The sequence below is a fragment of the Tarenaya hassleriana genome, unplaced genomic scaffold, assembly GCF_000463585.1.
Source record: "Tarenaya hassleriana unplaced genomic scaffold, ASM46358v1 Cleome26, whole genome shotgun sequence".
NCBI lineage: Eukaryota > Viridiplantae > Streptophyta > Magnoliopsida > Brassicales > Cleomaceae > Tarenaya > Tarenaya hassleriana.
Genome location: NW_010965869.1, coordinates 893,026 through 919,728, shown reverse-complemented (window position 1 = coordinate 919,728; position 26,703 = coordinate 893,026). Strand labels below are relative to the sequence as shown.

Sequence of the window (26,703 nt, the reverse complement as noted above, 5' to 3'; positions counted from 1 at the left end):
AACGTTTTTAACTATAAATGAGAGTCTAGACTCGAACATGGGAAAATTTTCCGCGCATTCCCAACTGTCCTTCAGAGCGTATGGATGGGTACGAGTTAGTTATCCGAGTTTTCGGGAGTACTCGTCGTCGGTTTCACCCTCTCGAATGTTACGGTCTCTTCTTTGTAAGGATTGGAAGGCAAGGGATCAGATATCTAGCAGACACTCGCATCAGATGAGAAGGGGAAGGCCAATGAGCGGCGTGGGGAGAGAGGGTGAGAATCGAGGCGAGAGTGCGAGACATGTATCTAATCCGAGGAATGTTTGATGGGACGAGATGAGGTGAGGGCGAAATCAATTCTCTCGTCTTGAATACCTCTTATGCCTCTCGCCTCCTCGGTGCCAACTCGTCCTTGCTCCACCTCTTCGTCTCTCGCTGACGAGTCCTCTCTCTCCCCTCTCCCTGGATTACTCACAGGTTCAGATTTTCATCAGACGGAACCCGTACTCAAACCCGCAGGTGGGGTTCTTGTAACCTGATATCTTGAACTATACTTGCTATTGAATGTGTGGTAACGTTACAAGCACTGCACTATAATATAATAGCAAGTAATTGTGGCCGTAAGAATTATTGCAGATTGATCTCTACAATCCTATTTCTGTAAAAACTCTACAGAAGTAACACTTTGTCCGTATAATTTCTATAAACACTTAGTCCTCCATTTCTTTTTTTTGTTTTTTTTTTTGAGGAAAAAGAAAAACAGAGTTAGCGCTCTCACTCACGCCCTTCCTGTTTCTTTAAACATTCAAAATGAGTTTCGTCAATTTCAGATTTCAGTATAAAATGACTTCAACCTCTATTCCTCCCGGGAAGAGACATTGCCTTTCCTCCTCAATCGGGACGATGTTATTTTCACCATCTCTGCTCCTCTTCCCGAGCTTTGCTTAGATACCGTACTTTTTGCGGCTCTCCCTGCTTCCTTTTTCCTTCTCTTCTGTTTTCGAGTCGGAACTTGGAGATACTTTCAGCTTATCCTTCTTGGATTTTGATTGTCTCCTGTTTCCGATGCTGCACCTTGTTCTCCCTCTGATTCCATTTCTACGCTTCTTTTAATCGACTTGGATTTGTTGTCGCCGCTGTTGATTTTGTAGGACGGCTCGACCAGCATGAGTCGACGGTTAGCAGCCGATGATGATGCTTGAGTGAAAACAATGTCAGAAAAAGCTGATTTGTCCACCTCGGTCTCGTTACGCATCCTCTGAACCGTGCGGATGGGAGTTGCGAGATGTGCCCCGTGATGCCTTATAACTCTCAGTAGATCCAAGAGCACTGCTTCCTGCTCAAAAACACATTTTATCATATAATCAAAGTTAAACCGAATTTGTCTAGGGGGTGGGCTTCCGTTCGTTTATGCATAAACCAAACCGATCTGAAATCATGATCGAATCGAATCCGATACAATAACAAAATGGATGCGATTTTTCTAGGGAAAAAAAAGAAAATTTCTTTGAAAATGAACATTTTTATCATTAAAAGCAGCATCCAAGCCGAACTGAATATAATATAAAAACCGAACGGGAATAGTTTTTTTCAAAATATCGAAATGCCCACACCTAAATTTGACAAGCCCTACAAAAGAGAAAACAATGGTTATTTGTAGATAATTTGGTAACGGACGGACGAACTCGACTATGCCATACCTTAACACATAGGTATTCTTCGAAGCGCGAAGTCTTGACAAAGCAGGAGATTAGGATCTGCAATAGCAATATATACACAGATATGAACACTTGTATATCATATGCTCGTGTACTTACAATATACCATTCTGTTAGCGACAAACTTTTTCGTACCTTAAGGGCCTGGTTCTCTGGATCTATATCTTCCAAAAAGACTCTTCTGTGTATTTTTTGCTGCTCGACTTGAGGATTTTTTGCCAAAACCTTGCGCATATCCGCCACAATATTCTGTACATCCGAAAGCGTGCATGGATTTGTTACACATCGTTGGAGTTTTCAGGGTGCAAAAAATGCGAGAAAATTGACAAAAAGAAAAGATTGACCCTCACGTTAATCTTGCCGATATCGAGATGACTGATGCAGAGATGTGTTTTTATGCGCCAATGAGTCTTCTGGCTAAGGTTCCTCACAATGCTAACTGTGAACTTGTGGTTTGGAATATGGACTGCTTCACGGTCATCGCCTCTGATCACTGTGGGTGACCACCAACCAACATGCTGAACAGAAGCAAGATCAATCCTTATTAAGGAACAAATTTCGTAGCAAAAGTGCACTAAGTTGAAAGAGATAGACTGAAGAAAAACGAACCTCTACTGTACCAGAAACTTCATAGCCTTCGATCCTAATTTGAACCCAATCGTTCAGAACAAAGGGCCGGGTTGCATGGATCATAATACTTGAAAGAAAGTTCGTAAGTATCTGTGTCACATCAAATGTCAAAACATGGAGCTACTAATAGTTGTTCCTCCTCCCAGTAAAAAGGCACATTAAAAAGTGTACTAAGCCCAAGGTGTTGCAAGAAAAGTGGATTTAGCTTTTACCTCACGACCAGCTAGTGTAAGCAGAACTGTCCCGAGTCCTCCGGCCGTTAACCATTTCTGGGTAGAGAAACCCAACAGCTCCATAAATAATGATACGGCAGCAACCCATACAGCAGTGTAGACGGCTTTTCCAGCAAAATTGAAACCCATCTGCCGTAAAATTAAACATAAATTTTAGAAGCAGGATCCATTCATGGCACTTTACAAGACACCCTCCTTTAAAGTCATATTCGAATGACCGACTATGAAAATAGGGTGCGTCGAAGAAACATAACATAGTGGTCATGGAAACTGATGGCTCTAATGCATTCTGCGTGAAACACCATGGGCAATTACCAATTTTTCGTAAGAGGAAAAACTGAATAGAGCATAGGGGACTATTTCACTAGTCAAACTTGAAGCAAGTAGAAGTCAGATCATTTGAAGTTGTTTTGTATCATGACTTCACGACGGAAATAAAGCAAGCCAAAAGGATTAATATAAGAACAAGAGTGTCAAGCATAGAGAGACATACATTCCTAGCATCACTGGAATTATTTGTCTCTGTAAAGAATTTCTGTGCCTGTTGAATCAAGCTGCAGATAATATATAATACATCGATCAAGCCGCGGATTGCATCAGAAAATGCTTAAAAGCAAAAAAATCACCTGGAACTGAGTAAAGCAGGACTCTGACAGATATACGATATACGAATAAATATTCAAAATTGACTATAAAATGAGCAAACGGCAAAAATAGTCAAATTAACACCACAATGACGGAGGTGCAGAGAGAATTCAGAGAAGCTAGCTACAATGAATTTAAAAAGGGAAACTCAAAGAAGGAACAAAACGGCACATTCTTTCTCACGACCAACTGGCTGAAAAAACCTCTGGGAGGTCATAGGCTATTTGGAAGATGTATTTACTTAACTAAGCATAGGCATCAGACATCAGTTAATTATCACTCAAAATTGCATGGAAAGCAGAATAACAGTAAAAGCTCATAATATTATAACCTAACTAGTCCAAGATCAATTCCATCCTTTAAAATTCAGATAAATAGATAGTACTGTTCTTACTGTCTCAAAATACCAACTCCTGGCTCACCTTGACAAACAACAGGCCAATGCCAGCATTGTTGATAAGGATCGGGAAAAGTTCAGAAGGCGTTGCTTAACCGCCTGACTGGCACTCGAAGGCAACATTATCGGGTCCAATGTTCTGAAAGGCAACTCCAATATGGTTATGGTGAAAAATACGTAATGGTTACTAGGCCAAACGGACTAAACAGATTGATGGGAGAGGTTCACCTGCATAAAAGAATTGCACCACTCCAGAGCAACAAAGGTTGAAGATAAGATACCACAACTTGTTGTGTACTGCTCTTGTTTGATTTGGCTTCAGTTCCCTTTTAATATTTGAATTATGAAAACAAAAAACTATAATAAGTCGTTAGGAGACCATGGATAAAGGAAAATCATATAGAATGGCAGACCACCTTGAAAAGGGTAACCAAGCTAAGACGCAAGACTGGTCTAAGACCCCATATAGCAAATGCCAGAATCCCAACCGCTGGGATCACTTTGAGCAAATGAGGATTTCCACGTAAAGCATCATAAGCCCTGAAATTCATGAAATTTCTGGAGAACATTAAATGGCTTCACACTCGAACGACAACTAACTGCAGCGTGAATCACATCACACATAGTATGTCAACTAAGCACCCTCACGTAAGAGTACAAGTGAATAAAAGTTCAAGAAATAACCTAGTAAAAACCATTGCAGTTGATTTAAGAACAGGAGCCTCATTTCCTCCTGAGAATAAAACCGATCGACAAACAAAATTATTACACCTAGATGATACAGGTGCTATTGAACGACTTAAGCTCTCCAGAAGGTGGAAACTCCATAAATCTTGTCTCTAAATCAACAAAAAGAAAAAGAAAAGAAAGAAAGATGGTCATGCCCACATGAAGATTGTAAGAGTAAATAGCTTCACATTAATCATGGAAATATGTATACGCTAGAAGGGGAAAAAAGCAAAAAGGCAGCGAAGATTGATAGGCCAAAAACTGACGCATGAAATTATATGCCAATAATACTAGAGTACCACAAACATTATCTGACACAAGAATCCTGAAGTTAAGAAATATCCCACTGAGATATAGAAACTGAAACCTCTGAGTGAAAAATCGAGGATGAAGCATTAAGAGATGCATGAGGGAGCAAACTATACAATAGACTAAAATCTGAACTGTGAGATGTCTGAGCACAGATGATACCATGGCGCATGGAGAGAGACTTGTGTGATCCAGACATACTCGACTTTTACCAACTGAACTCTGCAGGGGAAAATAATGCCAAACACCCAGCAAATCAATACATTTGCAGTGATTAAAACTCAGGAAAAGGGATGAAATCAAAGCAAGAGCATGAGATCCCATACGTTATGGTATCCAGAAGATCCATGGAGCTTATGAACCTTCAGATCATAAGGCAATGGTAGAGAGACAGCATGCATCATCATCCAAAATGAAAATCACACTGCTGCTGCATCCAACCAAATAATCATATCTCCTGCACAAAATAGTTTACACACAACAAAAGCATAGAAGCAAAATCAGCTTCCTAAATCAAAATATATAAAATAGTAACAAACATTTCTATAACCCACTCATGGAACTACTAAAAATCCAGCTACTGTATGCATAAAGTACAAAGCTGATCATAATGTAGACCGTTAAAATAATCGTAAAATTCAAAATTACTTCAGTGAACATGAACTGGAAATGCGCATAATACAGCATAGATCAAGTCGATTTCCGTCCGAACAGACAGAGAGAGATCAAGAACAAGGACTACCGCCAAACGAAACCGGATTCTTATAATTCCTCACAGTCCTACTTTTTAGAAAATCATCCAGGAATCACCGAAAAGTTTCATGTAAACTTAATCGGACTCAATTCCATACCTGAGAAGCCCAGAGAATCAGGAGACAAACGGCGAAAAGCAGCTCAGGAGATCGAATTGAACGCAAAAAATGTGGATCAGCGAAATCGTGAGCTTCCTGATACATTCTTCGGAAGACGACACATGCCTCTAGCTAACGTGCGCCAAGTTGTGATCTCTCTCTCTCTCTCTCTCGATCAAACGACGAAGCACGCATGCGAGCTGTTGGATATATTCGGCTTTTGATTTTATATGTTGCGACTCGACTCTGTACTGAACCGAAACCAATGAAACGGGAGAAGACTGAACACTTGGAAGTTAGAACTAACCAGCAAACCGGTTAGTTGGAATTGACCCGAACCAAGAATTATTAATGATTAAAATTAAATTGAACCAAACCGAACCGAATTGGAGTAATTTAAACCCGAAATGCTCTGAACCCAACGAGACGGGAGAAAGACTGAACATATACAACATCTAAAACAATAACAAATTTGAAAGTGCAAATATGGACATAAAATAAAATTAAAAACATGTGATTCGATCTTATCTCCTCGGACCAAACACAATGAGTTTTTACTTATTTATATAAATTACGCATCGTGGTTGTTAGAGCATATATGTGTGTGTGTATATATATATATGAAACGACAACTCACACTTTCACAAATCCATTGTGTTGCCCTCGAATATTTTTTTATCAAGTTCTACAATGTATATTTTTCCTCCATACGAATCTCCCATTCGTTGTCATTTAGTAGATGGTATTGTCTCCTCTTTATCAACGTAAATATAAAAATTGGCTTTAATTTAATTTAAACCCGTAGCTCTATCATTTATTCTATATTGTTCTGTCTACATATATATTATATATACAAATTGAAATATTTTTTGGTTAATATAATTCATATATCATAAATCCCCCGGAGGAAAATGGTCATGCAAATAAAGCTAATAATGAAACATAAAAACTTTTATTTAAATGTTTTTATATAAAAAAAATATTGAAAAAAGAAAAAAACAATCTAAATATTGCCCAAAAACGGTCCTAGAATTGAGGTTTATCAAAGGATTCACCACAATACCCGGACATGTCAGAAATTTTCGCACTTTTTTTTTTTACCTCATTCTTGCAAGATCTGTGGAACTCAATGTTGGCAAAATCACGCGACAAGCATCATTCGTCGCTGATGGATCGGCCATGTCCGAAGCCTCTCCTCCTCCTCCTTCTTCATTAGGACAGAGACAATGTTGCAGAGAGCTGCGAGCAATGCATACTCATGGTGGTGGGCGAGCCACATCCGTACTAAGCAATCCAAATGGCTCGAACACAATCTCCAGGGTACCTTTCCATCGAATCCGTTCTCGTTCATGATTCCTTCCATGCTCAATTCAAAGAAACAGATCCAAAACAATGATTTTTTTTTTTTTGTTGGAATCTGACATGAGTAATTTGTGTAAACATCTTCCTGGTCCTTATAGATATGGAGGAGAAGGTAGATTACACTCTGAGGATCATAGATCACGATGGAGACACATTCGCCAAAAGGGCAGAGATGTATTACCGGAAGAGGCCGGAGATCGTTAATTTCGTCGAGGAATCGTTCCGATCATACCGTGCTTTAGCTGAACGGTACGATCATCTATCCAGAGAGCTCCAAAGCGCAAACCGAACGATCGCCACTGCTTTCCCCGAACACATACATTTCTCGTTGGATGATGATGATGAAGAAGACGAAGACAAACAGCCTAAGCATCTTCATCTCATCCCCAAGAATGGTGGAAGCAACATACCCCAAGTCCCGGAGATTCCCAAGAAAGATTTTAGGGGGCATCCTTTGTTGTTGTCGAGAAAGGGACCACAGTGTGGTCTGAAGAGAATAATGCCGTCTTCTGCCGCTGTTGCGACCTCGGGTTTGACGAGAGAAGAGGCTTTGGACGAGATCGATAAGGTTCAGAAAGGGATCTTGGCATTGCAGACCGAGAAGGAATTTGTGAGGAGCTCTTATGAGAATTCTTACGACAGGTATTGGCAGTTGGAAGATGAGATCACCGAAATGCAGAAAAGGGTTTGCGTTTTGCAAGACGAATTCGGTGTCGGTGCTGAGATCGATGATAGCGAAGCGAGGGCCTTAATGGCGACCACAGCTCTGAATACATGTAAGGAAACGATATCGAAACTGGAGGAGAAACAGAAGCAATCTTTGGAAGAGGCGGAGATTGAGAAAGAAAGAATCGCTGCAGCAAAAGAGAGGTTTGAAGCGCTGAGGAGGAAATTCAACAAACCAGAAGGGCTCGGGTTTGAAACAGAAGAAGTCGAGGATGTCTTGTTAGGTCAAGAACTGGGAACTGAATCTGTAAGAGAAATGAAAAAGGTGGACCCGAGCGAGAATCTTACCGTCGTGCAGCTCGTGGAAAAGATCGACGAGCTCGTGGAAAGGGTGGTTTCATTGGAAACCACTGCTTCATCCAACACAGCATTGGTGAAGACATTAAGATCTGAAACAGATGAGTTGCATGAACATATCCGAGGTCTTGAGGAAGACAAAGCAGCTCTCGTTTCGGATTCAGCAGAAACGAAGAAAAGGATAACATCGCTCGAGGAAGAGCTGAGTAATGTCAAGAGCCTCTTCCAGAGAGTGGAAGAACAGAACAAGACTCTCCAAAAACACTTCAAAGAAGCAAACATCACAGTTGAAGACTTATCTGACAAAGTACAAGGTGTGAAGATGGACGAGGGCGTCGAAGGAACAGAACTTTCGGATTCGATCGCAAAAGAGACGGAGAAATCGGAGGAAGGGAAAGATGATCAAAAGGCTGAAGCTGCGAGGGGGAGACCTCGAGAATCGACGCAACAGCATGATAAACCAGAGACGAAAGATTCGTGTGCTATGTCAGAAACAGCCAGCACTTGTTTCGGGACAGAACAGGAAGATCTGGTGACAGAAGATGAAGATCTCGAGACACCGAACTGGAGGCAGTTGCTACCAGACGGGATGGAGGATAGAGAGAAGGTTATATTGGACGAATACACATCGGTACTAAGAGATTACAGAGAGGTGAAGAGAAAGCTAAGCGATGTGGAAAAGAAGAACCGTGATGGATTCTTCGAACTAGCATTGCAGATAAGAGAATTGAAGAATGCTCTTGCTTACAAAGATGTGGAGATCCAATCGCTGCACCAGAAATTTGTCACACCCGACAAGGATTCATCTCCTCGTCCAGTAGAAGGAAACCATTCGGATCTCGAGGGACCGTGTGAGAGCATGAACATTTCCCCGATCTCGAGTTTCTCGGCTTTCACGACGCCGCATCAGCAAGGAGGGGACTTTAACAAAAAGACACCTGCAAGAACAAGGCAAGGCGAGATCAGGGTGAAGTTCGCCGATACCGACGACAGCCCAAGAACAAAAATTCCAACCGTGGAAGAAAAGGTTCGTTCAGACATCGATACGATATTAGAGGAGAACCTCGAGTTCTGGCTAAGGTTCAGCACTTCTGTCCATCAGCTACAGAAGTATCAGACAACGGTTCAAGACCTGAAATCGGAGCTATCGAAACTGAAAATCGAGAGCAGGAAACAACAGGATTCTTCTACCAACCCGGGAAACAGTAGCCATTCGCATGCATCGGAGACAAGGCCTATATACAGACACCTACGAGAGATTCGAACAGAACTACAGTTATGGCTCGAGAATAGTGCTGTTCTAAGAGATGAACTTCAGGGAAGATATGCATCGTTGTGTAATATCCAAGATGAAATCTCTCGGGTCACGTCTTCGGGCAGCGGAAAAGCAAGCGATGCCGAAATCAGCGGCTATCAGGCTGCAAAGTTTCACGGTGAGATACTTAACATGAAACAGGAGAACAGAAAGGTCTCGAGTGAAATGCAAACGGGTCTTGACCGTGTGAAAACGCTGAAAAACGACGTAGAGAGAGTTCTGAGCACAATGGAAGAGGACCTCGGGTTTTCAAGGGCCAACGATACTCGGATGCAGAACAAGAGCTCTTCAACAGGACGACCCAGGATTCCGCTGAGGTCGTTCTTGTTCGGCGTCAAGTTGAAAAAGCACAAACAGCAGAAGCAGTCGGCCTCCGCCTCGCTCTTCTCTTGCGTCAGTCCATCTCCAGCTCTGCACAAACAGAACAGTTATGTTAATCCTCAAAATCTCCCAGAATAATCAACCATGTTTTTTTTCCTCATGCTCTGTTTTACTATCTTCTTTGCTCCCTAGGCTTGTCCCTGTATGAAGATGCTTCACTTACCTATGGCATTGAACTCTTTCAGACATAATCCACTTGTTTGTTCCTGTTATATATATATTCCTAGTTTGTATTCTGCTCACAAACAACGGAAAAAGAAAGCAAGTTGACGATAAAAACCCATCATATTTTTCAGCGTAAGAAGTTTATATATAAAGACTTACTAGCACCAGATCTCTAAAGGATCTTACTTTACATCATACTTCTTCCAAGTTCTAAAAACAATACAAAGAAAACCCCAAAATCGAGTATCAAGATGCCTTTGGACCTTACATCCCGTTTCCGCTCTTTGCCACGGTCACAACCTCTGGTCCTTTGCTACCATTGTTTAACTTGCTCAATCCGTCATCCTTGTTATTTACTTCATCTTTAGCTTTAGATTTGCCGTCAGCTCCATTGACGGGCAAGACATTGGTTCTACTCGCAGCTCCATTGACAGGTGAGACAGTAGTAGCTTTATTCTCAGCCCTGTTGACAGGTGAAACGGTAGTTTTACTCTCAACTACCATGCTCTTTGGTAAAACATCGAGGCTCTTTGATACTGCCACTTGCATTTCCGCATTGCTCTCCGAATTTGTTGAGGTCGTTTTCGTTTGCTGACTCACAACCGTGGTACTCGCTCCATTTTTCGGAGTTTGCTCTTTCTGTACACATTCTGGCTTGCGAGGGCCAGTCTGTGCGACCTTCCCGACATTCGGCATTGATGGTACCGGAGGAGCAGCGGGTACAGAGGCTGCAGAAACTCGCTTTTCAGATACTGTCTTTGGAACAAAAGCAGAAGCGGTGGAAGCATGATGCATTGTCCTCACGACAGGTCCTTCTGAGCGAGGATTTATAACAGCAGACTTTGTAAAATGTGACGAAGCAGCCGCCACATGGTTCATGTTGCCATTGGCTACATGCCTCGTATTTGGAGGTGCAACAGCTTGAGCTTTAGCAGTAGCAGTGGAGGTGGTGGCAGGAGTAACGCTCTTTCCTGGCTCAGTCTTTGGCACAGACAGGCCACCTGAGGGCCGAGGCATACAGGTCGCAGAAATGGGTTTCCCAGGTTCAGCCTTTGATACTACTTCAGCAGCATTCTTTTCTGGTTCAGCCTGCACGGATGCAGTAGTTGATGGCCCAGCCATGCAGGCAGCAGCAGCTACAGAATTAGCTGTTACCATGAGATCCGTTCTTGAAGTAGAGTTGGGTGCTTTCTTTACAGCTGCAACTCGGTATTTCACGGCTGGAACTGAAGCTGCTGTTCGGGGCAGCGCTTGAACAACATTGGGTTGGGGCTGGGCTTGTGAAGAACTTGTCCCGACTGCTGGCACTTCTGCAGTACTACCAGAAGGAGCCATCGGAGAAACACCTGTACAAGAGGCAATCCAATTGACATTGAGAAGAAAAAAAAAAGCAGCAGGCATTAAACCAGTTAAACGATAGAGCAAGCCTACCAACTGAAAACCTAGGCCACGACATATCATGGTGCTAGCAAATCAGAAGCCCTTCATTATAACAAAAATCTGAATTAGCAAGTGACAAGGAACTTCTGCAACGACTTGTACCTACTGTAAGCTTTTTTGCAGGTGCTCGATTTCCCACCGCCAAAGACAATGCATGATTAGCAGCCATCTGAGCTTCCGTTCGTTGTAGACCAGATTGGTTAGGAGCCGAATTTGATGTATCACACCTTTTCCTTATTAGGGCCCACCTCTGCAAATCAAGAAGTTAGTTTATTACCACTTGTACGGGAAAAGGATTAAGCTCATGACACATAAATACCATCAGATGCTCTTCCAGTGTCCGTGGAATACTTTATCCTTTACATGACTTACAAAGTATACCTGGACAATCAGAACTAATCCGATGGATAAAACATCCGCGAAAACGTGAACATGGAAGCATATTGCTGTTAACATGCTGCTCTATATACTTGCCAAAGAATTATTCACCAAATCATCCAGAGGATCCGTTGCCGGGATTTGAACCCGGGAAAAATGGGGGAACCCACATCCAAACCGGACTAGATGACAACGGATATCTTCCTAGAGCAATGACCATAGTTTTGTTGCTACTCTAAATGAGCTATAATGATATACAACTTTATATTTACATACAATTCCAACCAAACACCAGTGTCTCTAACAAAAACAGGGAAGGTATGCATGATATGCAAAGAATACCAACTGTTTTGATCTCTGCATCTGCGTCAAGCGTAAAATATTGCTTGAGGTCCTTAGAGTCTAGGATAACTCAGACTCATAGTGTATGATACCCTTTCTGTCTTCTAAATTATCATTCCTTCCACAGAATAATTCATATAACGATGATACAAGTAACGAAAGGATGCCAGCACCTTACACAATGACTTCCTCTACAACCCATGCAGTCCTAATAACCTCTGAATATGATCAAGAAACCATCCCATATAATTCAACTAATTGTTAGAAAAGTAGCAAGGGCCTATAAAGAGGACAGGAAAAAAATTCAAATTACTCATTAGCATACACGACGAATTTCTCAGTAGGTTTTTCTTCATAACATGCTCTACATCAATCTTAGACGGCCAACTCATCTTTAGCTTTCAAAGTGCTCAAAGACACGATTCATTCAGAACTTATACTCAAATTAAATTTACTTCACCATGTGACTAAAGAATACACTTATTCGGTCATGCATGCTAATATGAGCAGGTTGCACTAAAAGCATGAAGATCACTCATGTATAGAGGAAAAGAGGAAGTATGAAGATCATCAACATTCAACAATCGAAAATACAACCTGCGAGAGCTGTGAGGCAGTTCTCTCCCCTTTGAACTCTCCCCTCAGAATATGAGCCCAGTTGCCTTCACCACATCGCTTCACAGCAGCAATCAGCTCTGCATCCTCACCAGGCGACCACTTTTTCCTTTTCTTTCGAGACGCCACACTACCACTTGCTGACCCATTTCCATTCAGTCCCTCAGTAGATGGAGCTTTCTGAAGAGAAACAGGAAAGGTGATATTTATTCCTCTTGATGACCAAGGCGACTCTGATGGTTCTTGAGAACTCTTAACATTAGGTATGTTTATGGTCAAGGGAGCCTCAACTGTTGAGTTGTCAGGAATATTGGATTCAGCTGGCATGTAGGACGCAGCCATCACCTGGTAAAACAGGGAATGGAAGGAAAAAAATAAAATGGTATCTAAATCTAAAAAACGCATAGCAGAAAGAACATATCTGGCATTGCAGAAAGAACATATCTGACATCCAAATTGCAGTCTACCTAAGAAGATAGAACGGTAATATGCAAGCCAGAAAACAACATCCTAAGCATAGTCCAGAGACTTCAGAGTATTACACCCAGAAAAATATAACATTCCCGCAAGACATGATGCAAGAAAAATTAACCATATAAGTAGAAGAAACTCATATGTTCTTTGCCAATTTGGCATCACAAAAAGATAGTGAACCATCTCTAAGAAGACTGGACTAGAACACGGGACAAAAAGAAGAATAATACTGGAAATTTATCATCTGCTCCCTTCTTACCTTTACGTGTGCATTAGCTTCCATGGATGCTTCATTACTAACATGAGGGGAGGCTTCCAACTCACAATCCAAGTCACTATCGTCATCCTGCACAACCAAGAGTTATTGGAATAAAATGTAACCATATCTTGCAATGCACAGTCAGCGGATGGATCAAACAGGGTTCATTCCATGTGTCAAAAGGCAACAGTTCTTGATAGCAAGCCATTTCATTAATCACGAAAAAATTGAATAGCATGCATCAATACGAGACATCGCCTTTCATCAAATTCAAACTCCTACACAACAAAGAAATCTCAAAATGCACGCACTTCTCATGCTTTCATGTTCTTAATAGAAAAACTAACGATGCAACATAAATTAGAGTACTTTGTGAATAACAACTAGCATACATCATATACAGTTAAATCATCAGATGAGTTCCTTGAACATAGATATTTATCTTCCACCCATATAGCCACACAAAACCCCGCATCCCAAAAACGGCACAAACAGTAACACCAAAACGAGTAAATTATTGTCTATCTTTTATAGCGGAGCGGAAGTGGTATCGGGTTGAAGATCTAAGTTATAGATCACAATATATAGAGAGGGACATGAAACGGACCAGAGGTTGAGCATCATCTTCCACAGGGGTCAAAGAATCCCTGTAAGCAAGATGCCGCCATAGCATTTGGTACTCTCTAGCATTTGTGATCCCAGTAGAAGTCTTCTTCACCAATGCGTTCCAATCTATCTTCGGTCCTGCGAAATATGCCACTTCCTGAAGCAGCTTCAGCGCCGTCGTCGCGTCATATCTGAATCAAACCAAAATCCCCAATCCATTCAGAAGGAAGAATCAACCAAACAAATCAAACCCATCGCGTTTCAGAATTCCCAAACCCCATCGATGGAGGAGAAAAAAAAACGGAAAGGAAAGCGAAACGTCAGAAAGAGACCTCTGCAAGAGTGAAGCGATATCTCCCTCAGTGATGAATCGCTTCTTGCCTTGATCACTTTGGTCAGCCATTGCCGTCTTTTCACTATAATCACATGTTACGACGAGCGAATCTGCGGTGAAATATCCAGTGGAAAGGAACAAAGGTATCGAATTTCACCGAAAACCCTAACTAGGGTTTTGGATGGAGAGAGTGAGAACTGAGAAGTCCTGAGAATGATACGAACCGAGACAAAGAACAGGGAATATCGCCGCAGAAGAAGAAGTGACCGGATAAAGGATGGAAGACGGTTGGAAGCGCACGCGTGTGGCCAGGATTTGGGGTGAAGAGGAGTGAGAGAGGAGAGGAGAGGGGCCAGACCCCAGACTTAGAGAGTGAATCGACGACCGAACAAAGATCGGCGCTGCTGCAATGACCGATTTAACCCCACGCCAATCTCACTCGTACAAGTACAATTTTATTTATTATTCATCTAAACAATTAAAATCTCCTAACATCTTTACGTATTTTCTCATTAAAAATATTCATTTATTTTTTCTGCGACATTAAAAACCCATCTTTATTTGGTTTCGAAGAAAAAAAAATTAAAAATTAATATGATCATTGGGTGACGAATGAAATGGGGAAAAAAGAGCATGATATGCATTTTACTAAATATTTTTCCACATTGTTAAACATTGAGTTTAAATGTATAAAATTATTGAAATATAATTAGGATTTGTTACATGTTTATTGTTTAAGATTCGATTCCTATTTACCATATTTTAATATACACTCTCTCATAAAAAAAATATATATGTATTTAGTTCTTTGGTGTAACTCAAATAAATCATTTGAAAGAAAAACAGCACTAATAAGAAGATCATTGGATGTCGAGGAGAAATGGGGAAAAAACATGATATGTTTGAAATTTGTTCCTGTTTACAATAATTTATGTATTTCCGCATAACAGCTATTTATTTGGTTTATTTGATTTCTAATAAGAAAAAAAAACAATAATAAGATCATGGGAGGAGACTGGGAAAGAAAAAAAAAAGAAGAAGAAATGAAAGCATGATAGGCATTTTACTATGTATCTGTTTCCACGTTATTAGACATTGATTTTAAAAGTACAAATTGTTAGTATTTTTACATAAATACTATATTATATATATTGCGGAATATTTTATTATGCACCAATCATCATGCATACCACACAAACAATTAATCTGGGATTTAGAACATACTTAAATCCATAATAGCTTGACAAATGGTAGAGTAGGTAGAAAGCCTTCTAGTCGAAAACGTAAGAAATATTATTCTGACAACAAATGGGTGCTATCAGATTTCAATATGTTTAGCCTATGGACCACTACCATTATTTATAATGATAGGTTTGTGTAATTTCCAAATCGTCCATAAAGAATTAGGAAATTACACTTCATGGTATACTTTTATGTATTTGTATATTCGACCATCCGTAATTAGTGGCAATAATCTTCAACAATTATTCACATTTTTTTTTTTGGTTAAATGTGAAATATATTAGTAAGAAGTATAATTACATGTCGGTGTTAACCGAATACAAAAGATAGGGTACTCATGATAAGTGAAAAAGAAACACAAAAACCCCATGTTGGGAAGATGATAAAAGACATCTAAACTAGGACTTCATTACGAGAGTATGCCTCAAGAAAATACCAATCTTCAAGGAGGGAGGAGGATTGCAATTGACGGACCCTTGGTGTAGCCAGGAGAGTGTTACGAACAGACCTTTCGATTTTTCGTCGGAGTAATGCGACGGGTTTCTCTTTGTGTCGGAATCGGCGGTGGTTACGCTCCCTCCAAATGCCTTCAATTGTCGTTTGGAGCAGAGTTTTTGCAAGCATGTTCCTACTTCGTGCGGTGTCATTGGCTGCATTATTGATCCAGTCAACGCATGCTTGAATATCTAATGGCGGATGATTCCAGATTCTAGCAGCTAGGGAACACCAAACGGAGGAGCTGTACTGGTAGGCGAAGAACAAGTGTTGATGGCTTTCGTCAGCATTTCGGCATAGGATGCAAGAAGCCTCTGTTACTAGTCCCCATCTTAACAATCTGTCCATGGTTGGAAGTCGTTGTAAGAAGACTTCCCACTGGATGAAAGCTAGTCTCGGGACAGCAAGACGAAACCAAATGATCGAGTGCCATGCTTTGACTTCACTCCTCTGCCGAATTTGGTTCCAAGTGTTGGCCGAGGAGAAAGTTTGGCGGAATGAATTGTCATTGTGTCTCCATAGCGGTTTGTCCTCCCCCATTTCTTCATCAGGTGGTTCAATCCTGCAGAGCTCACTTTGGAGTTGCTGAATTCTGTCATTCCTTGCTCCTGGCATATTCTAGTGTCCTTCCCTGCAAGCTGTAGCAACTTTTGCATTTCGACCAATACGCAAAAGTGATGGTCCGTTTTCTCCAACAAACTGAATCAAGGGGCCCAAATCAGTCCATGAATCGTGCCAAAAAGAGGTTGTGCGTCCATTTCCCAACTGTATTTTAAGGAATGGACGAGGAACCTCTTTCATTCCAAGCAATTTCCGTAAATTCCATGAGTGTCTCGGGTTTGGTTGGGTATCCCATAGCCCTCTTCTCTTTAATGGGTTTCGGTGGAGCCAAGCCACCCATAAAGATCGTTTCTTGGCAAATATATCCCAAAATTGCTTGACCCGAAACACCACGTTAACATCAATGAGCTTTCTCGGTCCAAGGCCTCCTTCTTTCTTCGGCGTACAAATGGTATCCCATGCGACTCGAGCATTGGTCGAGTCTGATTGCACATTCCTCCATAGAAACTTTGAGCACATGCTGTTTATTTTCCTTAGGAGGCATTTAGGGAGGAGGAAGATGCTGCTCCAAGAATTTACCAATCTATAGATCACCGAGACTATCAATTGGATCTTGCCGGCTGATGAAAGAAACTTTGTTGTCCAGCTCATGATCTTGCTTCGGATTCTATCTAAAAGAGGCTGAAAATCTCCACTTGTTAGTCGCCATAGACTTAGGGGGACTCCTAGGTAACGAACCGGGAGGGTTCCTTCATTCATTCCTGTGATGTCAAGAAGGCTTTGCGAGATGCTGCGACAGTTAGAGCTGAAGAAAATCTCAGATTTGTCTCGATTGACTTGTAATCCTGACATTCTCCCAAACTCATCAATAACACGCATGACCTCCCCAATGGATGCAGAATCAGCTCCCGTGAAGACCATAACATCGTCTGCGAATGACAAATGTGTAATCATCGGGTCATAACATCTAGGATGCAGCTTGATTTTGTTTTCTTTCACCGATGCATCCAACATGCGAGAAAAGATGTCCATGGCGAGGATAAAGAGGTAGGGAGATAGTGGATCACCTTGCCTCAACCCTCTCTGACCATGGAAAAACCCTGTTAGCTCGCCATTGATAACCACCGAAAATTTAGTGGTAGTTATACAAGCTGCAACCCAATGGATGAATCTCGGAGGGAGCTTAACCACTCGTAAAATCTGGATAATAAAGTCCCAATTCAATGTATCAAATGCCTTCTTGATATCTATCTTAAGCATAGCACAACCCGGTTCAATGCTTCTATTATAGTCTCTCACAAGCTCTGTTGCAAGCAGAACATTGTCCATCATCAATCTACCCTCAAGGAATGCAGCTTGATTCGGAGCAATGATCTGCTTTAGAACCGGCTTTAAACGCTTTGCCAGGATTGATGAAATAATCTTGTATGACAGATTACACAAGCTGATAGGGCGGAAGTTCTTTAGTGCATCGGCTGTTGAGGTCTTTGGAATTAACACAATTGCTGTTGAATTCATTTGTCCAAGCAGCTTTCCAGAACTGAAGAATTCCTGGATGGCTGAGATTAAGTGTGTCCCCACTGTGTCCCATGCATCGACGTAGAATTCCTTGCCGAATCCGTCTGGCCCTGGTGCTTTTCGGGTTGGCATACCCAATAGTGTTGACCTTATTTCCTCCGAGCTCGGAATGACTGCAAGTGAATCCATATCCGATAAGGGGCCTTGGAGGTTAAATAACTCAGCAAGCCAGGATGAAGATGGGGCTTGAACTGAGGCATCTTGGGTGCCAATCAATCCTTGGAAAAACTCCACTGCATGTGATTTAATAGCCTCAGAATCATCGAGCCTATTCCCTTGGTTGTCCATCAGGTAATGGATGTGGTTCCTTGATGTTCGAGATTTCGTTACCTTGTAGAAATAACTGGTATTTCTATCCCCATGTTGTAGCCAACGGATCCGAGATTTCTGCATGAAGAACAACTCCTCCGCTGATACCAACTCCAACCAAACTTTCCTCTGCTTTTTCTCTGCCTCTATGGCCGATGCTTGGGGGTCAGAGTATAGGGCTCGTTGGAGCTCCTTCAACTTTTGATGTTCAGCCTTTACCCTTTGAGTGATATTGCTGAATCTATTTGCATTTAGCTGACGAAGGGGAGCCTTTATGAGCTTGAGTGCACGACAAAGACGGAACTGGTGTGATCCCATAATTGTCGTAGCCTTCCAACCAGTCTCCATAATCTGTTTAAAAGAGGAGGACAAAGCAAGGTGATGAAAATATTTGAAAGGCCGACGCACCTTAGGCTGGTTGTCGGGGAAAATGACAACACATGCCGCATGATCGGACATTCCAGGTGGTTGAAACTCCGCATATGCCTCCGAGAAAATATCATGCCAGAGAGAGTTTCCCAAAGCTCGATCCAACTTCACAGCGAGAGGGTTGAGAGCTTGGTTATTAAACCAAGTGTAAAAAAGCCCTTTCCTTGCAATGTCAGATAGCCCCGTTGCTGTCAGGCATTCCTCCATAGCTTCCATTCCATGAGTTGAGACTGATGATTCCGGAAAGTCTGACCTTTCCGACGGCATGAGTGGCTGGTTGAACCCCCCTGCCACTAACCAAGGCGAGAGTTGTAGAGGCTGATATCCAGCTAGTTGTAGAGGCGAGAGTTGTAGAGGCTGATATTCACATTAAACAACAATTATACCATATATTGATTATAACATTAAAACCAAAATATAGTTGTTAGAGAATTTCTAACAATCTCTCACTTGGTTAAATGTCTATAATCCCGTAAATATGGATTTTCTTTAGTGAGCTCAGAAAATTGTCTGTTCTTTGTGAACACTTTAACAATCTCGTTCATTGAATATGTAACGTAAGGACCAAGGCGGCTTTCGTTCCATTAGTGCGCGACTAAACCTTCCAAGATCACGTTACGCCTCTTTATCCAACGACATAGATCATGTATAGGTATGCAGTATGAAAATCTTGTCTTATTTGGACATATCCTGATTTTCAACTGGTCCATTTCTTTATGGAGATCTTTAACTTCGAGAGTCTCATAACCAATAAACCTTATTTTCTGCAGAATTCTTCTATTCATAGAACAATCTTATTTACAGCTCCCACTGAAACTACATATCATCAAATGATATGACACCCATTTGAGCTACATGCTTAAGAAAGACCCCGTGTGGTAAACCTTTAGTAAACGGATCTGCAATCATTGAAGTTGTTCCGATATGTTCTAGAATTATCTGATTACTCTGTATTCTCTCTTTTACAACCAGGAACTTATTGTCAATGTGTTTTGACTTAGACGAGCTCCTGTTGTTGTTAGAGTACATTACCGTTGATTTATTGTCATAGTATATCTTTAACGGTCTTTCAACTTTATTCACTATTCGCAATCCTATGACAAAGTTCCGCAACCATACTCCATGGTTAGATGCCTCATAACAAACTATAAACTCTGCTTCCATAGTTGAAGCTGTCGTTAGTGTTTGTTTAACACTTTTCCACAACACAGCTCCACCGACTAACAGAAAAACATAGCCTGAAGTGGATCGACGACTGTCTTGGCAACCAGCAAAATCAGAATCAGTATATCCTTTGATCTCTAAATGATCTGATTTTTTGTAAGTCAACATGAGATGTTTGGTTTTCTGTAAATACCTTAAAACCCTTTTGGCTGCTTTCCAATGATCCACACCAGGGTTACTTAGGTATCTTCCTAACATCCCAACTGCGTACGCTAAATCTGGACGCGTACATACTTGAGCGTACATTAGGCTTCCAAATACCGAAGCACAAGGAATGTCTTCCATCTGTTTTCGCTCAAAGTCGTTCTTCAGACATTGTGCAAGACTAAACTTGTCACCTTTAGCAATAGGGGTATTTTCCATCTTGCAGTCTTTCACATTTTTGATATAGTGACCTTTGTGATAATCCTAGAATACCTCGAGTACATCTCGATGTATCTGGATCCCTAATACAAAGGTTGCATTACTAAGATCTTTCATTTCAAATTTATTTGATAAGAAAGCCTTAGTTTCATGCATCAAACCTATATCGTTTGAGGCTAACAGTATGTCATCGACATACAAAATCAGGAAAATACATTTACTCCAACTGAACCTGTGATATACGCATTCCTCAACATCATTTGATTCAAAGCCGAATGAGCAAACTACTTGTCGGAATTTGTGATACCATTGACGGGATACCTGTTTTAGCCCGTAGATGGATTTCTTTAATTTGCAAACCATTTTCTTTGCATCTTCAATTACAAAGTTTTCTGGTTGTTGCATATAGATTTCATCAATGTCTCCATTGAGGAACGTCGTCTTTACATCTATCTGATGTAACTCTAAGTCATAATGAGCTACTAATGCCATTATGGTTCTAAAAGAGTCTTTCGATGAAACTGGAGAGAAAGTATCTTTGTAGTCAATGCCTTCTTTCTGAGTAAATCCTTTAGCTACAAGACGAGCTTTATACTTGTCCACATTACTCTTAGAATCCCTTTTAGTTTTAAATATCTATTTACAACCAATAGGTTTCGTGCCTTCAGGTAATGGAACAAGTTCTCAGACAATGTTGTCTTGCATAGACTTGTACTCATCATGCATGGCATCTATCCACTTTTGAGAATCCGAGCTTTGCAAGACTTGACTGAAGTTGATTGGATCATCATCAATCAAATCTAAGCATTCTTTATGCTCTTGAAGAAACACGTTATAATCGTCTGGTATTGCACTTCTTCTCTCTCTAGTGGATCTCCTTAATGACATTTCTTCTTAAGTTTGTTGAGGTTGAATTTCCGGATCAACTTCTTGAGGTTGTTCGGGAAGTTGAGTGTTGTCTTGTTGATCTTGATGTATTATATCAAAATCAACCATAGCCGGAAGAGAAACGAATTCTTCTTCAAAGACAACTTCTCTTACTTTATCTCCCCCCTCAAACTCAACATCCTCAAAGAAATGAGCTACTCCCGTTTCGAACATAGTTCGGTTCTTGGGATTATAAAACTTGTACCCCCTTGATTTCTCAGCGTATCCAACAAAATAGCAGCTAACTATCCGCGGATCTAATTTATCCTCATGTGGGATATACTGTTTAGCCTACGCTGGACAACCCCAAACTCTTAAATGCTTTAAGACTGGTTTCTTCCCTATCCAAAGCTCGTAAGGAGTTCGCTTAGCCGCCTTTGTTGGTACTCCATTGAGAATATAAGTTGTTGTCTTTAATGCTTCTCCCCATAGAGATTCTGGTAATGTAGTATGACTTAACATACTTCTCACCATATCTTTGAATGTTCGGTTACATCGTTCAGATACACCATTCATGTTAGGAGTTTCTGGCATAGTGTACTGAGGAACAATACCACACTCCTCTAGGTACTTAGCAAAAGGTACTTGACGTTGTTCACCGGATCCGTCCTATCGGCCATAGTATTCTCCACCATGGTTGGATCCGACAGCTTTAATCCTTCTGCTTAGTTGATTTTCAACTTCTGCTTTAAAGGATTTGAACACGTCTAATGCTTGTGACTTCTCGTGAATTAGATACATGTAACCATATCTAGAATAATCGTCGCACCTCTATAAATAGATAAAGTTTTGTTCTCAGGGAAAGATCCACAGATATCCGTGTGTATCAATTCTAAGACATCCGTAGTTTTAAATGCATCTAACCGTCTTTGTTTTGTCTGATTACCCTTGATACATTCAACACAAACTTTAAGTTGTGTTAAATCCGGAATATCAAGGATTTTATCTGACACGAGTCTTTTTATCCTTTGTTTGGATATATGACCTAACCTTTTGTGCCATAACTTAGCAGAATTTTCCTCAGTTAATTGTCGTTTTGTACCACGTAAGTTGACTTGGAAGGTTTCGTTATATGAAGCAATTGTATTCAACATATAAAGATTATCGTATCTTGATAAAGTACCAAAACCGAATAAAGTAGAATCTTTGTAAAGAGAAAAATATCCATTCCCAAATGAACAAGAATAACCGAATTTGTTCAATATAGAAATAGAAATTAAGTTGTGTCTAAAAGACGGAACTACAAAGGTCTCCTCAAGATCCAAATAACAACCAGTACTTAATAATAATCTAAATACGCCAACGGCTTCAACTTCCACAGCCATGTCGTTGCCCCACGTAAATGTGCTTCTCAGAGTCACTTGGCTCCGGCTCCTTATGCATCCCTGCATAGATATACTAATGTGAGTAGTAGCTCCTGAATCTACCCACCAAGTATGTTGTGGTACAAAAGTTAAATTAACTTTAGAACAAACCAAAGCAAGAAGTTTACCTTTCTTGACAAGCTATGCCTTGTAAGATGTGCAATCCTTCTTCATGTGCCTGCCTTTCTTGCAGAAGAAGCATGTGAAGCTCTTCACCGGTTTCTTGAACAGCTTTTCTGCGAACTGGATTAGCAGCTTCCTTGTGCTTTGGGCGCTTCTTGCGCACGTCCTTATCCTTTGATGAGGAGACAAGGTGAGCAACATCCGCTTTCTCATGTCTCAATCTCTCTTCTTCTTGAACACAATGAGATATCAACTCATTAAGTGTCCATTTCTCCTTTTGGCAATTATACAAGATCCGTATTGTGCAGGAAGAGAGATCAAGATCAAGTGCACCAATAGATCATCGGAGATGTCCACCTTGAGTGCCTTGAGCTTGGAAACGAGATCACTCATCTCGAGAATGTATTCCCGAATGTTCCCCGTGTCCTTGTGCCTTTTGGACACAAGCTTCGTCAGAAACGAGCTAGTCTCTTGCTTTTCACTTCTTTCGAATCGCTGAGACAAGGCAGTGAGGAACTTTTGGGCATTCTCTTCCTCATAGATCGAACCCCTGAATATCTCTGGAACGGAGCGTTTCATGATCATCAAACTTATACGGTTTGATTTCTCCCATTTCTCATGATAAGTACGTTGTTCAAACGTACTTTCTGTAGTGAGATCAACAGGAGACTTTTCCCGTAATGCAAGGTCGATGTCCATGCTTCCGAGTATGATCATGACGCTATCCTTCCATACCTTAAAGTTTTCCCCGGTTAGCATGGGGATGGAGTTGATCGACGGTGTGATGTTGCTTGCTGAAAAAGAAAGTAAACAACATCAGTTCACAAAAAACTTTTAAACAAGATATAAGAGAATGATAACAATGGTGCGATACACCAAACAACATTGGACCCCATCTTTGGACAGTAGTGCCAACTTATCAGCGGTGATATCACTGCAATGATCAAATACTGAAAATCGAATTCAACTACCAAAACCTTATGTATAATCGTATTTATCATCGCATGTATGTTCGAGGTTCTGCCAAATATTTTCCATCCTTTGTGTATCGTTCCATATTCGCATGAATTTCTCAACATACCGAATATACTTTAAATGTTTTCTGGTAGAGTTACCTTTTTGGCAAGAGAGCTCACTTTGGTGAGATTTCACCGCAGAACAATCTACCGAGAAACATAATATTCGTTATCATAGAATCTCGTTACACCATAAAATTCCTCATAGATTTTATAATTTTATTGGGATTAATCGCAATAATATGCTAGTGCAAGCATCTGCCAAGTAACGTTCGCGGCTCAGTGGCTGCGTTTGTTTCCCTCAACGCGTTCCTGATCCAGGTTCGAACCTGGGCACTTGCTGCTGTCAGCATTATTGCTGGTTTTCTGTTTGGGCCTAATTCATGCTGGGCCTATGTATGAGCCTATCATCCTTTGACCCAACATGGGCCTGCCGAATTTTGGCTTATATTTTCCCGTGCCTTTGCTGCTTCCTGACGCTTCGTTATCTGTGCTGGGCTACATAATTTCCGAGATTTTATTGGGCCTTTTGGCCCAAGCCCAGAAACAGTTTTCTGAGATAATTAAAGCGAAGTGACGATTGACGCAATTGTCATTTCGTCTCTCACTTATCTCTCTTCGTTCTTCAGAGAGTTTTCTCTCTGAAGAGTGTTTTTTTTTTGTTTCTTTTTTCCTGCAACTTCGACAAGTGATTATGGGAACATATACATGTTTCCATATTCTCACAGTTTTATGGCGAAATCCTCGGTTTCAAGCCATAATCGCCGAAAAAATTTCGGGGTTTCCTTGTCCGAGTCGGATCTTCCCCTGAGTTTTCTTTTCTAGTTTTAGGGTTTCAAAATTTAGCAAATTTCCGGTTTTATTTCAAAATCCTAAGCATTTTAACCCTCCCCGAATATTCACTGATCTATTTTCCTTAAGTTTCTAATCGATTCTGCCGATAAATACGTCCATTCAACCTTTGATCGTAAGATCATAATGTATGCATATGCAGATTCGAACATAGATTCGAGGTTTTAAACTTCCGAAACTCCTCTTCTTTAATATCCTTTATTTTTCCAGTTATTATTTGGCGAGATCATCGTCGGTTTGCGTGATCTAAGCCTTCTGTTTTGTAATAGTCGGCGTTAGGCACTTTTCCGGTGAGTTCAACGTGCCAAATCTTCTGAAACGAACATGCAGAAACTGATCCTATCATGATCTGTCTCTGTTTCGTTCAACCTCGGACATTTTCGTTCACTTTTGTTTTCGAGACTTTGAAAGAACATAGTCTCATGTCTGCATGACCCGACAATCAGCATTTTAAAATGTCAGGCGTTGTTGTCATGCAACTCGACTCATGTTTATTTTCCCGCATCTTCGCGACTTTTCAGTCTGCGGCACTTCGAGTTCTCGGTTCCGGTTTAGTTCGAAATCCGACACTCTTGGTTCAGTCGTGTCCCTCTCCGGTGTTCTGTTTCATTTCCTAATTTGCCACCTTAACCAAATCGAGGGATCGTTTTGGACTTGGTCACTGACGGCGATAAAATATTGTCATATACACAATTTAGCCCCGTGCATACCTCGATCTCGACCCTCATGATTCTGACTGATTTAGATTTTCTAAAAAAATCTTAAATTACAACTGTTAGAATCTCATTTTGGTGGTGGCTACATTAAAACCGTCGGTTTTGGGTTTATTTCGGTTCTCCTAATTTTGATTAAGGTTAACTAATAATCTTAATCAGAATTCCTCTACCCCGGTATGAGTGGGCCACATTTCTAATTGTTTTAGTTTTCTACATATATGGGCCACTACTACTATTTGTAATGATAGATTTGTGTAATTTCCAAATTCTACCATAAAGAATTAGGAAATTACACTTCATGGTATCTGCATAATTATTTGACCTCTATACTTTTCTGTGTTTGCATATTCGACCATCCGTAATTAGTGGTCATAATCTTCAACAATTATTCACATTAAACAGCAATTATACCATATATTGATTATGACATTAAAACCAAAATATAGCTATTAGAGAATTTTTAACACAAATATTATTAAAATATAATTACAATTTATTACATATTTAAAATTTGATTCCTATTCACCATAAATTATGGCGTTGTCATGTTGTGTCTATACAATTGAAATAATCTTTTTTTATTATATTATTATTAAACATTGATTTTAAAAGTATAAAAATTATTTAATTATAATTAGAATTTATTATATGTTTAACAATTCGATCCCTATTCTTAAAATAATCATCATATTACTACTACTATTATTATTGTTCTATTAAAAATTCTGTACTTTTCTCTCGTCGTCGCAATTTAAAACCCGTACTTTTTATCCAAATAAACCTTATATTTTATATATATATATAACAATAAAAACCTTGTACTTTTAAAAATTGACAAATAAAACCACAAAGAAAAAAAAATACTATTTAATGCTGACATTGCATCCTAGTCACATGTCACATCATCAACTCCTAATATTTAATAATATTAATTAATAAAAAATAAAAAAAATATTAATAAAAATTAAAATTAAAAAAATATACATATTCATATACACATATATCACACATACATATAGAATGATATACATATATACACATATAAATATATTTATATATACTTTTGTCCTTTTGTATTTTGTTCAAACTCTTGTCGAGAGTGGTTTTCTCATATTGTAGCGAAAGATTGTCTTTCAACTTATTAATTTAATCTATAAATTTTTGTGGAAAAAAAACATATTTATATATATACATATAATACATACATATATATATATTATATACACACATACACACACATATATATATATACACATATATCACACATACATATATACATATATACACACATATAAACATATTTATATAAATAATACAT

At 40.1% G+C, this 26,703-nt stretch overlaps 3 protein-coding genes across 8 annotated transcripts; 1 reads left to right on the top strand and 2 right to left on the bottom strand.

The window, feature by feature from the left end:
* Positions 1 to 566: 566 nt before the first annotated feature.
* LOC104816797 (mechanosensitive ion channel protein 3, chloroplastic) lies at positions 567 to 5,731 on the bottom strand. Of its 4 annotated transcripts, none has more exons than XM_019202893.1 (14): positions 5,493 to 5,731; positions 4,968 to 5,098; positions 4,804 to 4,863; positions 4,288 to 4,442; positions 4,017 to 4,143; positions 3,832 to 3,929; positions 3,629 to 3,742; positions 3,055 to 3,115; positions 2,541 to 2,690; positions 2,308 to 2,418; positions 2,049 to 2,216; positions 1,834 to 1,947; positions 1,681 to 1,737; positions 567 to 1,316 (listed from the first exon to the last, which is right to left on the bottom strand). In XM_019202893.1, the coding sequence occupies exons 2-14, from the start codon at positions 5,046 to 5,048 to the stop codon at positions 1,005 to 1,007; spliced, it is 1,608 nt and encodes a 535-aa protein (XP_019058438.1). In that variant the 5' UTR covers positions 5,049 to 5,098; positions 5,493 to 5,731; the 3' UTR covers positions 567 to 1,004. The 4 variants fall into 4 exon arrangements, with proteins under 4 accessions (XP_019058438.1, XP_010544065.1, XP_019058439.1 ...); XM_010545763.2 differs by having other exon boundaries at positions 568 to 1,316; positions 4,020 to 4,143; XM_019202894.1 differs by lacking the exon at positions 5,493 to 5,731 and having other exon boundaries at positions 568 to 1,316; positions 4,288 to 4,336; positions 4,968 to 5,060.
* A 781-nt stretch (positions 5,732 to 6,512) lies between these two features.
* LOC104816795 (protein NETWORKED 2A-like) lies at positions 6,513 to 9,785 on the top strand. Its single transcript, XM_010545762.1, has 2 exons — positions 6,513 to 6,812; positions 6,953 to 9,785. Exons 1-2 carry the CDS (start codon positions 6,719 to 6,721, stop codon positions 9,649 to 9,651), a joined length of 2,793 nt encoding a protein of 930 aa, XP_010544064.1. The 5' UTR covers positions 6,513 to 6,718; the 3' UTR covers positions 9,652 to 9,785.
* Positions 9,786 to 9,839: 54 nt separating this feature from the next.
* On the bottom strand, positions 9,840 to 14,572 carry LOC104816794 (mucin-5AC). Of its 3 annotated transcripts, none has more exons than XM_010545761.1 (7): positions 14,185 to 14,572; positions 13,854 to 14,043; positions 13,247 to 13,333; positions 12,805 to 12,858; positions 12,496 to 12,693; positions 11,281 to 11,428; positions 9,840 to 11,084 (listed from the first exon to the last, which is right to left on the bottom strand). In XM_010545761.1, the coding sequence occupies exons 1-7, from the start codon at positions 14,253 to 14,255 to the stop codon at positions 10,003 to 10,005; spliced, it is 1,830 nt and encodes a 609-aa protein (XP_010544063.1). In that variant the 5' UTR covers positions 14,256 to 14,572; the 3' UTR covers positions 9,840 to 10,002. The 3 variants fall into 3 exon arrangements, with proteins under 3 accessions (XP_010544063.1, XP_010544062.1, XP_010544061.1); XM_010545760.1 differs by having other exon boundaries at positions 12,496 to 12,858; positions 14,185 to 14,268; positions 14,411 to 14,572; XM_010545759.1 differs by having other exon boundaries at positions 12,496 to 12,858.
* Positions 14,573 to 26,703: the final 12,131 nt, after the last annotated feature.

Coding starts and splice junctions, on each gene's coding strand:
- LOC104816797 (XM_019202893.1), bottom strand. CDS start 5,048: ATGATGATGCATGCTGTCTCTCTACCATTGCCTTATGATCTGAAGGTT. Junction 4,864..4,967: donor GATCTTCTGGATACCATAAC/GTATGGGATCTC, acceptor TTTCCCCTGCAG/AGTTCAGTTGGTAAAAGTCG. Junction 2,419..2,540: donor TTACACTAGCTGGTCGTGAG/GTAAAAGCTAAA, acceptor GATGTGACACAG/ATACTTACGAACTTTCTTTC.
- LOC104816795 (XM_010545762.1), top strand. CDS start 6,719: ATGTTGCAGAGAGCTGCGAGCAATGCATACTCATGGTGGTGGGCGAGC. Junction 6,813..6,952: donor GCTCGAACACAATCTCCAGG/GTACCTTTCCAT, acceptor TGGTCCTTATAG/ATATGGAGGAGAAGGTAGAT.
- LOC104816794 (XM_010545759.1), bottom strand. CDS start 14,255: ATGGCTGACCAAAGTGATCAAGGCAAGAAGCGATTCATCACTGAGGGA. Junction 12,859..13,246: donor AAGCTAATGCACACGTAAAG/GTAAGAAGGGAG, acceptor CTGTTTTACCAG/GTGATGGCTGCGTCCTACAT. Junction 11,429..12,495: donor CTGCCTCACAGCTCTCGCAG/GTTGTATTTTCG, acceptor CTTGATTTGCAG/AGGTGGGCCCTAATAAGGAA.